The sequence below is a fragment of the Anopheles bellator genome, chromosome 1 (genome assembly GCF_943735745.2).
Source record: "Anopheles bellator chromosome 1, idAnoBellAS_SP24_06.2, whole genome shotgun sequence".
Taxonomy (NCBI): domain Eukaryota; kingdom Metazoa; phylum Arthropoda; class Insecta; order Diptera; family Culicidae; genus Anopheles; species Anopheles bellator.
The window spans coordinates 57,468,323-57,481,690 of NC_071285.1; the positions used below are offsets into that span (position 1 = coordinate 57,468,323).

A 13,368-nucleotide genomic window follows, 5' to 3' on the forward strand; every position below is an offset into this window, starting at 1 on the left:
ACATACGCACTGCGCCACAACTTTCTGGAGCTGGCGGGCTGGTGTGTGGCAGAATTGCACAGACCGCCGGCCGGTTTCCGGTTTCGCGACTGCACATTCGCATTCGCTCTACTTGTTTTCCCATGCTCGCTCCGGACGCAAGACGCTTCGGCAGCTTGTCTTGTAGGTAGCATGAGAAATCACGGCGCAGGACCGGGCCCGGGGGGGGGTACGTGTACATATTAGGAAGCTACCAGTTTTTTGTGCGACCCGGCCCTGTCCCTCGCTCGCCCTGTCGATAACCGGCCGCCTGATGATGGGCGATGATCAAGATTCGAAAGAATCGCACACCGGACCGGACGATCGAGCGATTGCGGGAACGAAAATGTTTGATTTTTTGTCAATCAACTCCGACCATCGGCGACGATCTTCGGTCTTCTTCCACCTCTTCCTGGAGCAGGGTGCGCAATTTTCCTAAATCACTGCATTGGGCTGTCTAATGAATATTGAAGCCCTTTCACCAACCAGGATACCGCTTTGGTCAAGATCGAGATCGTGGCGCGCGGAAAAGCGTCCGGGTGCAAACACACCAGAGACCGACACGGCGCGCCGACCAAGGAAATCGGTCCAAGAGGGCCCCCTAGGGGAAAAACTAATGCCCGGGAGGAAATTCCCCAGGGTCTACCAGTAGCAGGAAAAGTCGCGCTGAGGGCGCGGAGCGCTGCTTAATGAGAATAATTAAGTTGATTAGCTTTTTATTGACTTTCTCGCCAATTTATCGCAATCAAAATCGATCGATCGCGTCCGATTTGAGTCATGTATGATCTATGTTATGATTTTAATTGTTTCTTCCTTTTTCCAGACATGGTTCTTTACCGACACCGATGATGCGCACTACCAGAAGTTGACAAGTAAGTAAATTTTATTCTGTTACATAGTCGCTGGGAAACCAATCTGGGGTCCTGGAAGAAACTATCCACTTAATGGGTGGCTATTCCGTGATCTGCTATCTTCGAGATCGGTTATCAACAAAGCACCGGGGCTAATGGGAATTTGACGATGAACACTAGAAGCTTCTCAGGGAAAATTATTCAAATTTCAAACAAAACTTCGTGACCGGTGGTCAGCCCGCTAAGATCGCATCATATTCCCAAACAGCCAAATGCTCGTTTATTAAAATCGAATAAAAGCTTCTTCATTTATGTCCCATTGCCCCTAAATCTTTAACGACTCAACTCTTGCGCGATAGTGGCCATTTCCACGAATCCTAGTCCCGGCACTTGCACGGAATCGATCCATCGGGTCTCTAGCGAAGCGATTTTATGCTTCCCTCAGGTTTTCGGCTGTCTGCGGCTGGTGACGCAGTCTCCTATTTTGGGACCCATTTTATGGCGACCCCAGCGTTCGATCGTCCATCCGCAGCTATTGGAAAGACAAACGGGACGGCTGATTAATGGACGAAGACGCGTCTCCGCCGCTTTCAATCGGCCCGGTCAACGTCTTGGATAATTTGATTTTCTCTCGAACTCATTAAATTGAGTGATGTGATCGGATCAGCCGGTGGAGCCTTGGGGAGACCTGTTTGTTGCCTCACCGGTCCTCATCTACCGCACCAGCGATCACATGGCCGCGATGTCGTAAAGATTGTGGTCGTACTTCGGAATTTGAGATTTTTTGGCCCAGGTCATAGAGGGCCCATTTCAACCCACAGCCGTCGCAGTGTCAAAGGTTTCCGTTGCTTTTCCCATTAAAAGTGTCCACTTTAAAACTACAGTTTTACTGCACCTTCGGACCTTCTTCGGATTCGGGACGTGACACGTGACATAGGACACTGTACACGCTAGCTTAACCTTCCGTCCGGCACACTCACCAGAGGAAGGGTTCCGGCACCAGGCCCACAAATCGATCGAAATAATGAAACAAAATCCCCATAAATCCGGCGGGATCCCCGAAAAACAGACGGTGAGCAAAAAACCGGGTAAGTAAGAATCGACGATCGACCGCGAACCGCAATGGGGCGATCTCTCTTCGGCGGACGATACATAAATAAATGTCAGCTTGTTAGTGACATTCTGATCGGAATACCTCCTAATGATGTGAAATTCCGGTCGCCGCTCGCCGCGAGAACGTTTTTCGTGGCACATTTTTGGAGAAACCCGAAATTCTCAGGCCAAGCGCTTCGAAGAAACCCGTCCGGAGTCGCCAAATCTTCACCTGAAAGTGAAACGAAGCTTTGGCAATGGAACAGAATGGTTGGACCAATTTCTTTCGGAGCCCAAAAGATGGTTTGAAATTGTAAAAAAGAAGGACGAAAGTCAAAAAGTAATCTAATTATTTGAAACATATTTTAAAAAGGGCCACCAATCGCAGCGTTCTTCGAGAGAGTTTGGCCCCTCTAAGCTTTGGAGTCGCACGATGAGGGTATGATTTGATTACGCGCCCGGTCTAATGATTCCCATAGGTCCAAAATACAACCCACGGGCCACGATCCCCCCAGACCGAACCTTGTTGCGTTAAATGATTGATGGTCCACCTTCCGTTGGGCGCACGTTTCACTTTCCATTCGGTTTCTCTCGGCTTTGTTTACGCTGGACTGGGGTTCCGTTCCGTCCCTTTACGCGCTTTGCCCGAGCCCGAAATGTCTCGCCGCGGATCGCTGGGGTCCTGTCAACAACAATTTAGACAATTTTATAACGGCCATCCACAACATCACAGAGGCCCCACCGGTCGGAAGGAAATATTTTCGGATTTCACTAATGAAGAGACATTCTGCGGCCCGGCTCGGAGCTTTGGGTGGATTCTCCGGTGGCGGATGTTTCTTGCTATTGAGAAGTGTGGTTCATTGAACCAGTTCTTTGGCGAAATTGCTTGCTGACCGCACTGACACATGATCACATCAACTGCTGAACGAAGGTACCGTGGGTAAACAATATATTTAGGCTAACGATCCGAGTTCCGGCGGGCCCCTCAATTTTTCCACTTTGCACAATTGAAGCATGGTTTTATTAGTTTACAAATTTCCCGTCGTAATTCCGCGGCCGAGCCAGCCCGGCGGGAAGATGATTTTATGGCAACATATCGGCATCGGCTGAAAATTGTAGTCTTCGTCCTGGATGAGATTGCACAAATTCGGTCCCGGGGGCCCCGGTTTCGTCATTGGTCGTTGGTTGGTTGAATAAAATGATCACCCTTTACGACGACGCGCACCGCCGCCAACCGCGTCGGATTCCGCGGCGTACGAACGTCGGAAAACGGTAGAGAATAAGCTAATCAAAATGTTCGGAATAATTTCCTGCTACCAAGCGCGCCAGCTACTGGCCGGCCATCCGCCGTTCGATGCAGTTCGGTGCGGGGCTCCCCAATTTTTCGTTTTGATTTTCCGGCGAGCGGCCCACGGGGTCGCTTGTCGTTTGTCGCCTCGCCAAACTCCCAGGGACATATTTGGTTCAATTGATGAGAAGGTGTCCATCTCTCCGTCTCTCCATCGCTTGGCCACACAAAAACGGGGCCGAAAAGGCCTCGCAGCGCTCACTGCTGATGATTTTTTATGTTTTTATGCTTTTCCCTTTTTAATGAGAGCAGTAAATTGATTATGATTTCTACACCGGGCAATCAGAAAAGGACGTTCGTCGTAAATCAAACACCGCTGAAAAAGAGTTCAACCGGCCGAACAACGGCGGGGTGGATCATTAAACGAAACAATAGAAAAAGCTCGCGGCGGGAACTAGCACTGGGAAGCGCGGCCAAGAGACCCAGAGAGAGAGAGAGAGAGAGAGAGAGTTTTATGCCGCGGCTCGGCACGGGATTTATCCGTCAAATCCGGCGCTTGCGTTGGAAGGTGGATCGTAAAATTCAATCAACATTCGCCCCGAAGGAATGCATCCACCGGCGGACGCTGATAATCAGAGCAGAACGCAAGTTTCGTCCCGGGGACCAGATAATCACCCTCTTGGTAGCTTCCTGTCTTGGCAGTTGAGTAAAATTTATTATTTGCACAGCTGTAAAACGGTAATGAGTGTGCGCCAGTCGCGAGTGCGAACCATAAACCCGGAGAAGGGGTCATATTTTTTGTCCAAAACCCTGGTGGTGTTAGTGATTCATGAGGCGCCCAGTTCCCGGTTCCAGCCAACATTCCGCGGCCTTATCTGCCGGCACGTAAATTACATCCGATTCCGATGTGTGTTTCGAAAATATGTCACCCTTGCTGGCCGATGGCACTGGATGGCAAGAATTCCCTGTTCTTATCTTAAAACTCTTACCATTGAACCGGGCCACCCCGCACCGGGGAAACGGGTTTCAAAATCATGCAAACGCGCGATACGAAGAAACGACGATTTGCCTATCGATCTAGCCATTAATTGCTGACCACGACCTAGCACCACATCGTCACTAGGCCACGCTAGGCTCGGAGATGACACTGTTTACTAATTTATGGTTACCTTTTAACAGGCGAACAACTGGCCACGCTGTCGTGAGTTTAAAGTCTTGTATCATTATGCAAAAGTCTGACTTCGAAGTTCCCATCTTGGAGTACTTGGACGACATTTTGAAAACGAATTTCGGAACCTGGCTCATCCGTCGCCCGATGGATCATGTTTTGTGTCGCGGACATTAATCGATCGTGACACGGGCCCCACCGGTGGATCAGGTTGCAACACGCTGCTTCCACGCGGCACCGCACGGCGAAGAAGAGATAACTATTTTATGATGACCATTTATGCTAATCATGTTATTCCGTTCCTTCGCTGACCGATCGGCCAAGATCGATGCCGTCAGTTGGTCGCCGGTGCGCCATTTTGGACACTCGAAAGACGTGACAATGGGCTGCGGTAGGGACTAGGGACAGCTAATGGCACACTTTGTGAGGTTTTAATAACAACTCGTGCCCACTCGGTTTGTGACACTGTATCGTAGCAACGGACCCAGCAGCCATTTGCTGGCTTGGTTCGGAGAAAGTGTGCCGCATCAACATCTTCATCGATTAGGAGCCCCATTGAGCCATAGCCTGTGAAATGTAAAAATCGTGTCGTTGTAATATTTTGAATTTATTTCATACGTACGTTAATGATTATTAGACGCATCGATTACTAATGTTGCAACAAATTCAATTAGGCAAATTATTGCTGAACGAGTTTCGAAAAGCGGAATAAAATACGATCCAGCGCACAGTGTTTCGAATAATTTTGTACCATCTTTCCCAACACAACACGGTCAAAGCGAAACCCGACCAAACGTGTTAGCTTCGCTTCAAAATGTGTCCATTAATTAAAACGTGCATGGGCTCGGTGAGGTTTTTATGTCCCCGATCGACACCGCCGATCGATCGATCGATCGTTCGCCCTGGGTCCTGGAGCCTGGAACCGCGGCGCGCACCTTGCCTCGAACTCACTAGTTCGAACGCGAACTTCAAATGTTTTGGATGTTTTCGAAATCAACACATTTTATGGAATGACACACTGCATGAAGTCACAAGCGAATGACAAACACCCGACTGAAGGCGAAACCCGATCGAATGGAAATACCGGCGGACCGCGGTTCGTAAATTGTACCCGTGGACACTGGTGGAGAGAGAGAGAGAGAAAAGTAAACCTTCCTTCTTATGGGCCGGTGGTCGGTGCTCTTTCGATTTGATTTCTTTCCACGAACTCCACCACGGAAACAACGTGCTTCGGAAACACAAACTACCCCAGCCCCTGATTTACCTTATGACATTAGTCTAACATTATTAACCTGTCTCTTTAGGGGGGAGTGGGGATCCTTCAATGCGAAATGTTGCATAAATCGCCTATTGTTTTTGCAACACACAACGCTTTGGTCTGATAACAATATTCAAATATGCGCTGGAACGTATTAAATCGATCGAAATCTCACTCGACGACGCAGATCGCGGCGGTCGTGATCTTTATGGTGTAAAAATAAATCACATATTTATCAGATCGTTATCAAGATAAATTAAGAGATAAAATCCAAATAACCACCAGAAGATGTTACCGAGTTTTATGGCGGGTCCAGCGTGGCCGCCAACGCGCCCGCGAAGATCGTGTATCTTCCTGCGGGTGGTGTGGTTCCGTAGGAAAACTTGTCTTCTCTATTTCCAAGCTTGCTCTAAAAATTTGAATTGATAAAACGAAACACATGGCCACATGGAGAAGATGGAACACGGCCTTATCTGCATTTAGTGCGTAGGCAGCTCTGGTTGAGATGCTTGGGCAACGCGGGAAAAAAATGAAGATGAGCCTGCGCGCATAACATCATAACACGGGACATGGTTTTCTCCCCATCATCCGATGGCCAAGTGTTCGACGGCGTCGACATCAGATTAGAAACATATCGACCGTCGGTGGAGATAAAACGTCGAAAAATTCCGAAGCGACAAGGTCCGCCAAAAAAGAGTCCTGAATCTTCGTGCCTGAATGGCCTTTATAACTCATTAATGTCAAAGTTAGTTTATGTCTTCGCTCATCACAGCGATTCTGTTTTAAAGTCGCTTCGGGCCATCATTCTGACCGCCATCGGCTTATGATGTTCGTCCCGCGTAAACGAGGCAAGAAGCTCCTGATCCTGATTCGCGGGGAGACAATAAATATTTAATAGCTTTCATCGTATCAATTAACGAGATCATATGCGGAAAGCGATCGGACGGGAGTGTAAAACGGTAGAAATATCAGGGTGCGAATCCTCGCTACCTCGCATCCTGCGAACTGATTCGTGAATTCCCATCCCAGCTTATTTTTTGCCATTTTACCCAGCCGAAACACGGTGCACTTAATTATAGCTACGTCTATTAAGAACAGAAATCCCCTGTTCGACAGAAGCGACGCCGAACGGTGGCGATCGCGAAAAATTAAAACATCGAAAAATTAAATTAGTAAGATTACCTCGATTTGGTCCCTGTTTTTTTAATGACTTCCAATATTTTTATCTCTCACCCAACCCACAGATAACCATATGGTCAACACCAACTGCTCGCAGGGTCACTTTCGGAAGGCGCTCTGCTGCAAGATGGGCAAGGAGTTTGAGTTTTTTCTGGACAGCGCCAAAAAGTAAGTATTGCTGGAAAAGAAATCAAGAACCAAATTGGATCGATAAGATCGGCAAAATAACTAGAACTTGACTGTTGGAAGATCTGCACGATCCCCCTTTCTTGCTACCACACGAGACCGTGGTACGATAAATTCTAATTACCATTTACGCCCCATTTCCCGGGATGGTGACCGGCGACTCGGACACCGAGAGCGCCTTAACGGCGGCAAGTTAATTATCGGCTGCAACGCAAACGAACGATCGGGTGTGGCCCGAGGAAAGGCCCCAGCATTAATATACATGTTCACGTGCATTAATGTGCAGCGATCACGATCTGTGCGCGATCTTCGGGTAAATTCTCCCGACCCCGTGTACTTCAGCAGCGAGAGAGATTGGGACCCTAATTTACATTCTCCACCGCTCGAACGCAGGTTGTTTGTTAAGGTATTTTATTAGTTCAAGATCCGACTTTAATTAAATCCACCTTCACTTAAAATTACGGAATTCTAGCAGATCCGCCACCTCACGTTCTCGTGGTGGTGGCTTTGTCTTGCACGATTCCGAGGCTGCCGCTGCTGCATCAGGATGCATCCGTTAGGGAAGGTGCTAATTTATGAGCGCTGCATTTTTCTCTGTCACTTTGCTGCCGTTTGCGGCCGGGCGACCGTGGCCTCCGGCGACGAAACCGGCAGATGCTGGCCGAAAACGACACCTCATAAAACGTGGGTTTTTTGCACACGAACACGAACGGATTCTTATCGCAGAGGCTTCAATTTCCTGACAACATTTATTACGCATCCCTCGTATTGGCGAGTTTCTTTCCTGCGATGCACACTCTCTTTCTCTTTCGACCTCAACATCGTTCTGATCGTCGTGTGTGTTTTTCGTCGTTTCTTATCTTAACAACGGAGCAGTTTATATGTATCTCCGGCGAGTTTTATATGACTTCACTGAGCCAACAAGTCAATCAGTGGGTCAACTTTCAACTTCGCTGCCACTAAGTTATGCGGAATCCTGCCACACGTGTTGTCCATCGTGTTGCTTCTTCAAAGTATTTCAAACTTTTCGTTACATCACTTCATAAATTTGGTTGGAGCTAACTCCTTAAGACTCACAAGACCAATTAAGCCAAACAGGAAATGGGGTTTTTGCGAGCCTTATGGTGAACCTGCAAACGTAAAAAAGGCTGCCAATCATTAAAAGAACCACAACAAAAACCCAGTCGTTGCAGACACGTTCCAAAGGCGACGGGAAAAATATGTTTCCTTTCTTAGCACCCGGTACACATGTTGGAACTAGTCGGACCACTTGCTCCGTTCGCGATTTCTGGCCACATTCTAACATTGCTAACATGTGGTTGCTTCATCTCCTTTAGCAGATGTGAATTTAAACGAACATAATTACGAGTCAGCATTAAAACATTATAATACAATAGCAGATGCTTGTACTGCTTCCGCTTCACAATGAAAATCATTCTGCGATGACACTATCTATTGTGTGATACAAATTCCATCCAATAGAGCGCAAACATAACCGGCAACCAGCGGCCATTCAGGATGATAAAAATCACCGGAGCCTTCATTTGCTGCGAAGGCAACAAAAGGACTGAAAGCAAAAAAAACCGAAAGAACGTAACCAATTTCGAGCTAAACATCATAACACGGGCACTATCAACATTGACATGTCGGGAATGCTTGTTTATCCGTCGGTCGATCGATTGGGGAAACGTTGGGAGCTGGGAAGGCAAGAAGTGGCCCGAGCAAGGAACAGAGAAACTACTTTGATCCGATTTCTCAACAAGCACGCTCCGTGATCCGTGGTTCTCCGCCGTGCCCCACCGACCCCAACCGACAACGATTGGACAACGCTTCAAGATCACCAAATTAGATTCCCCAAATTCGATAAGAGAGCCCCGGAGCTGAAGTTGCAGTCCACGCGGACAAAGCGCGCCCATTCGGTACTTACAATCCTTCGGTGCGGTGTAACCATAGTAACCGACTGTCAGGACCACCATTCAACCGCGCTTCAACTACCTATCGATCGGAAGGCCCTCGACTCAACATCAACGGCCAGCCAGGCCAGGAGGTGCCCAGCTTGTTGTATTAATTTTCAAAAGTCATGACTCCCCGGAGTCACGAGAGGTGGCCAAAGCCCCGAAAATGCGGCGTACGCTCGCGTCAAACCTTGACCACCTCCAAGATTCGCCGGGAAGGTGGCGCCCATTCTCAAAACCCGGCCCGATTGTGCTCGTGTCCGCGCTGCTCCACAGATGAAACGTTAATTTGTTTTGCATTGAATGACCGCGCTGAATTCATCGATCACCGACTATGGCTGATTGCAGAGAGGCGGCCGTGATATGGAATGGCCAAAAGCCCGAGCCCGTCAAAACATTCGTGAGCGCAACAGTTAAAGACTGGATTGGGACTGGAAAGTCCGGGACAGTCGTGATCGGAACGAGCACTCCGAGTTGTGCCCTACATTCCAGATCACGCGGTCAGTCTGCCGGCAAATAATATTGTTTCAAACACTCTTCCCGACGTAGTATTTGCAACGGTTCGTATTGATCCATCCTGACCGCGCTATCGTGAAGGTTGAAGGTAATAATCGCTGCATCCATTAATCTGGGTTTCCCGAGACGTTAATTACTGCTCCGGCGACGACAACTCCAGTCTACATTCACCCACTGGCCCCGAGTTGCGTAGAATAATTATTCCGATAAACTGCGTTGCGAACGAAACCTGCTCCACGGCGGACCTCGTAACCATTCGATTGCCGGCGAAGGATTCAATTAGGCGCCCCGGAGTCATCTCTGCAGGCGAGTTGCAGTGCAATTAGGGGCCGGTGCGCGCAGTGGAAGTTATTATTTACTGGAGCATAAATTGACCACCGCATCGCATTCGGACCGACGTCCAGTTCCAGGTGGTTCGCTTGAGACGGGGCCCCATAAAATGAGCCAGTTTATGCCGCTCTGCTTTGCATCTGATGGGCTGATGTACCGAGTACTTTCATCGACCAGCCGAGGACACCTTTATCCGGTTAAATAGAGTCGTGCATAGAGCGAACTGAACCACTTTAATGAGCTCGGCTAATGGAATTGAGCATTTTGGCACCAACTTCGATAAAATGCCATTTTATTAGAAACGAACCGGTTTTTTGAACCGGTTCACTCACTTGGAAGGTGGAATGGATCTAATATCTACGAATAATTACTTCACTTCTTCCAGAGTAAAGTTGTACCGTTCGCTACACTTCTTTACTGAGTTTGGCGCACACCAGCGATCGATACTTTGGTAACTCGATCGCTGCCCAGTTATGCTGCCGTCATCACCTTCTCCGCTAACCAACCGCCTTCTGACGCCTTTGTCTAACCATCGTACGACACTCGATTTCCATCGTTTGCGCTATTCTTGGATGGGTTGAAACCGGTGTCCGGTTCCGAAAAGCGTCATGAGTCAGCAGTACGGGCCTTCAAACGCAAAGCCCACCCCGGGGCAGTAGTTGTAGACGAAAACGGCCTAATTACACACAGTCCCCGGTGGTCAACTTTTCATTGCCGCCGCTACGGGACGATTACTTCATCTTGCGGGACCTGATTTTGGGTGGACGCGGCCAGTCGATTAATTAAGATAATCATATGGTCAAATCGGTTCCGCTCCTTCAATTGAAACGCCCCCAACGCCCTGGAAACCCGGACCCGGCCGGACCATTGTTACTGGTAGAGGATTTCCCAATGCTTATCTCGGAACCACGGGCTTCAAACAATCGACCGTCACCGTTAGCTTGAAACTTTCAAGTACCCCGGCCATGACGGGCCGACCGGCGATCGGTCGGATCGGTGAAATTGGTCAGTCATTGTGCGCCCAATTCTGCGTCTAATTTGATTAGCGGCCCCCGAGAAGCGCGCCTTCAAATTATAGGCTCCGCCTTCGCGTGGCCGATTGTTTGAGCCCATGACGAACCGGCTTTCTGGCCGACTTTACTTTTCGGAGTTGTGTTTGTTCTATGGCGTTTGACCTACGCTCCATGATCGATCGATCGATGCGGACTTGTAACAAACGGGCCTAAAGTGAGGAACAAACAGTGCATCGGTTGATCGATAAAAGCAATAGAAGCTTTTACAATAAGTTTTTCGTCACCATTAGGTTTCTGGCCTTCGCGGTAACTAATAGACCGTTAATTACTTGAGCAAACACGCAAGCCGCGGTAGGAAACGCACTTAAAACACGTCGCCGTTCTTAGCCCGAGGCATGTTTTCACCTGGCGTGTGGCTACGGGAGCATTTCTCTTCCGGCACGTTACTGTTAAGTTTCCTGGGGCGTCGTGGTGACCGAGCTGAGTCCGGCCACCAGCAGTCCGGTTCGGCGACCATCGGTCTAACGATCTTCGGGACAAACCTTCGAGTTAATGAAGCGAGAGTTTCATCGACGTGCACCACACATAACACAGCGTTCAATGATGTGAAAGTCACCCGGAGGTCAATGCAGCTCGAAGGGTCACCGTGCTGAGAGTGTTCGATTTGTTGGGAAAGGATAGGAAAGTGATCGTCATCCTTGGTCAGCTGGGCGAACCTAACTCCCGTGGCCCTTACATTCTATCACCTGAGCATGATCTTTTCCCGTTCACGATCGCGTGAACGCCTCGACGGCGGATCACATTCCCTAACTCCCTAAATGTATCACTCAGCCGGGCACATGGGTTCATGCGAATGCAAAACTCTTTCGCTTCCTGTTTCGATTTCGGCGTTTCGGCCCCGAGTGCCATATGTTACGCTTTTCTCACGAAGCACCAGTGCCAACGGCCAAATAAAGGAAGCACCTTCGCTTTGGACCCCAAACTGTCATCTTAATTCCACTCGATTAGGCACCGGGCCCGGGTCCGTATCGTATTTCACGGTGTGAATCGATCGCTCGGTTTGTTAATGTTACCAAAATGTTGCCAAGAATCTCTTATATTCTGATGAGAACCAACATTACTCTTAGTCTTCTATATCTTATTCAGCGTCAAAGAAGAGGCTCGAAAGAAGTGCCCAAGGAGCGTCCCCGAAATCACCACGAAATTGAGGTAAAAGGCCTCATCATCTACGATGTGTTCCGTCTGACGATCGGCTTTTCGGTGTCCTGCTTCTAATACGAGCAATTTACGGCAATACTTTTGCTTGGCCATGTTGCAGCCTTCCGAAAAATGGTGGTTACTCCACGGACAGCATTATTTATTAGCTTCACTCGCCGATGGAAGATGCAAATTAGGCGTTTGGTGAAGTCACCAAAGGATAATTTATTTACAACTTTGTCTTTTGGTAGCACGTGCTGACGGCGATCAAACGATTCGATCGCGTCGATCGATGCAAAAGTGTACTTTTCGGCAGTGGCCATTATCGGAGCAACGACGTACGTAATGATCGGTTTTCGGCCAGTTGTTGCAAAAATTTGAAAACTACACACACCGAGGATCGCCAAGAAGCGCCCCGACGTGGTCACGTAGCCGAAACAGGTTCCGGCGCCTCGGCGGATGCTCAAGAATGTTTCCTCCCCGAGACATCATTACATCAGCCCCCGGTCTGTGTGCTTCCTTTGCTTCATCGTCCCCGGGTTGGCGACTTGACAAATGGTCGCTCGATATTGCCCGAAATTGATATCGATCGTGCCGTGATTGTGCCAAATCGGCTTTCGCTACACCGGACGCGGTTGGGCCAACGAACCGGTGAAGAACTTCTTCGCGCTTTGCCGCCCAATCTTCCGGCGTCCGCGGCGGTTCTAATTAAACGAGCTCTTCGCCATGCCTTCGCATCTCGAGCACATGTCGTGCCTGCCGCGTTTCGACACGCCCTGAGCAGGACACGGCAATGAGGGAAAGCTAATTGAAAATGTTATGTGGAAAATTACCAACCAGCCGAAGCAGCTCCCCGAGATGATCGTAAAGCGGGCGAGGGCAAAAAATCTCACCCCGAGCCTGAAGCCAAATGGCCACCGAATCTGTGGCTGAATCCGTGTCGTCTGCAACACTTTCCTAATGACATAAAGTACTCTCTGGAGCCCCGTCTCTAATAATGGAACTTGGCCTCCGTTTTGTCACAGAAGCAGCAGTAACGAAAAAAAAAGATGGAACAAACCGGACAAATGGTCCACCGTTCCGATTCGGGCACGATGCTTAGCCAGGCCGTCAGCGATTTGTGTCAATCAATTTCGAAACAGAGATGTAAGGCCATTTGAGTGCCACCTGTTCCGACGCCGACCGACTTCCTCCTCCATTAACCGCAAGTCATTACCGGGGAATTAGATTCGGTCCGCGCCGCGTCCCGGAATGCTTCGTTGGCCGCCAGCGCAAGCGGCTAAAAGAAATGAGTCTTCCGCTGCCGCTCGTTCCGTC

The 13,368-nt window shown here is 49.1% G+C and overlaps 1 protein-coding gene across 1 annotated transcript in view; it reads left to right on the forward strand.

Annotated features, from left to right (window-relative positions):
- LOC131208711 (fringe glycosyltransferase) overlaps nucleotides 1-13,368 on the forward strand; it is a 77,750-nt gene that overhangs the window by 25,904 nt on the left and 38,478 nt on the right. Inside the window, exons 4-5 of the mRNA XM_058201544.1 lie at nucleotides 842-890; nucleotides 6,920-7,022. Of these exons, the coding sequence (XP_058057527.1) occupies nucleotides 842-890; nucleotides 6,920-7,022 (152 nt within the window). The remainder of the gene's footprint in view (nucleotides 1-841; nucleotides 891-6,919; nucleotides 7,023-13,368) is intronic.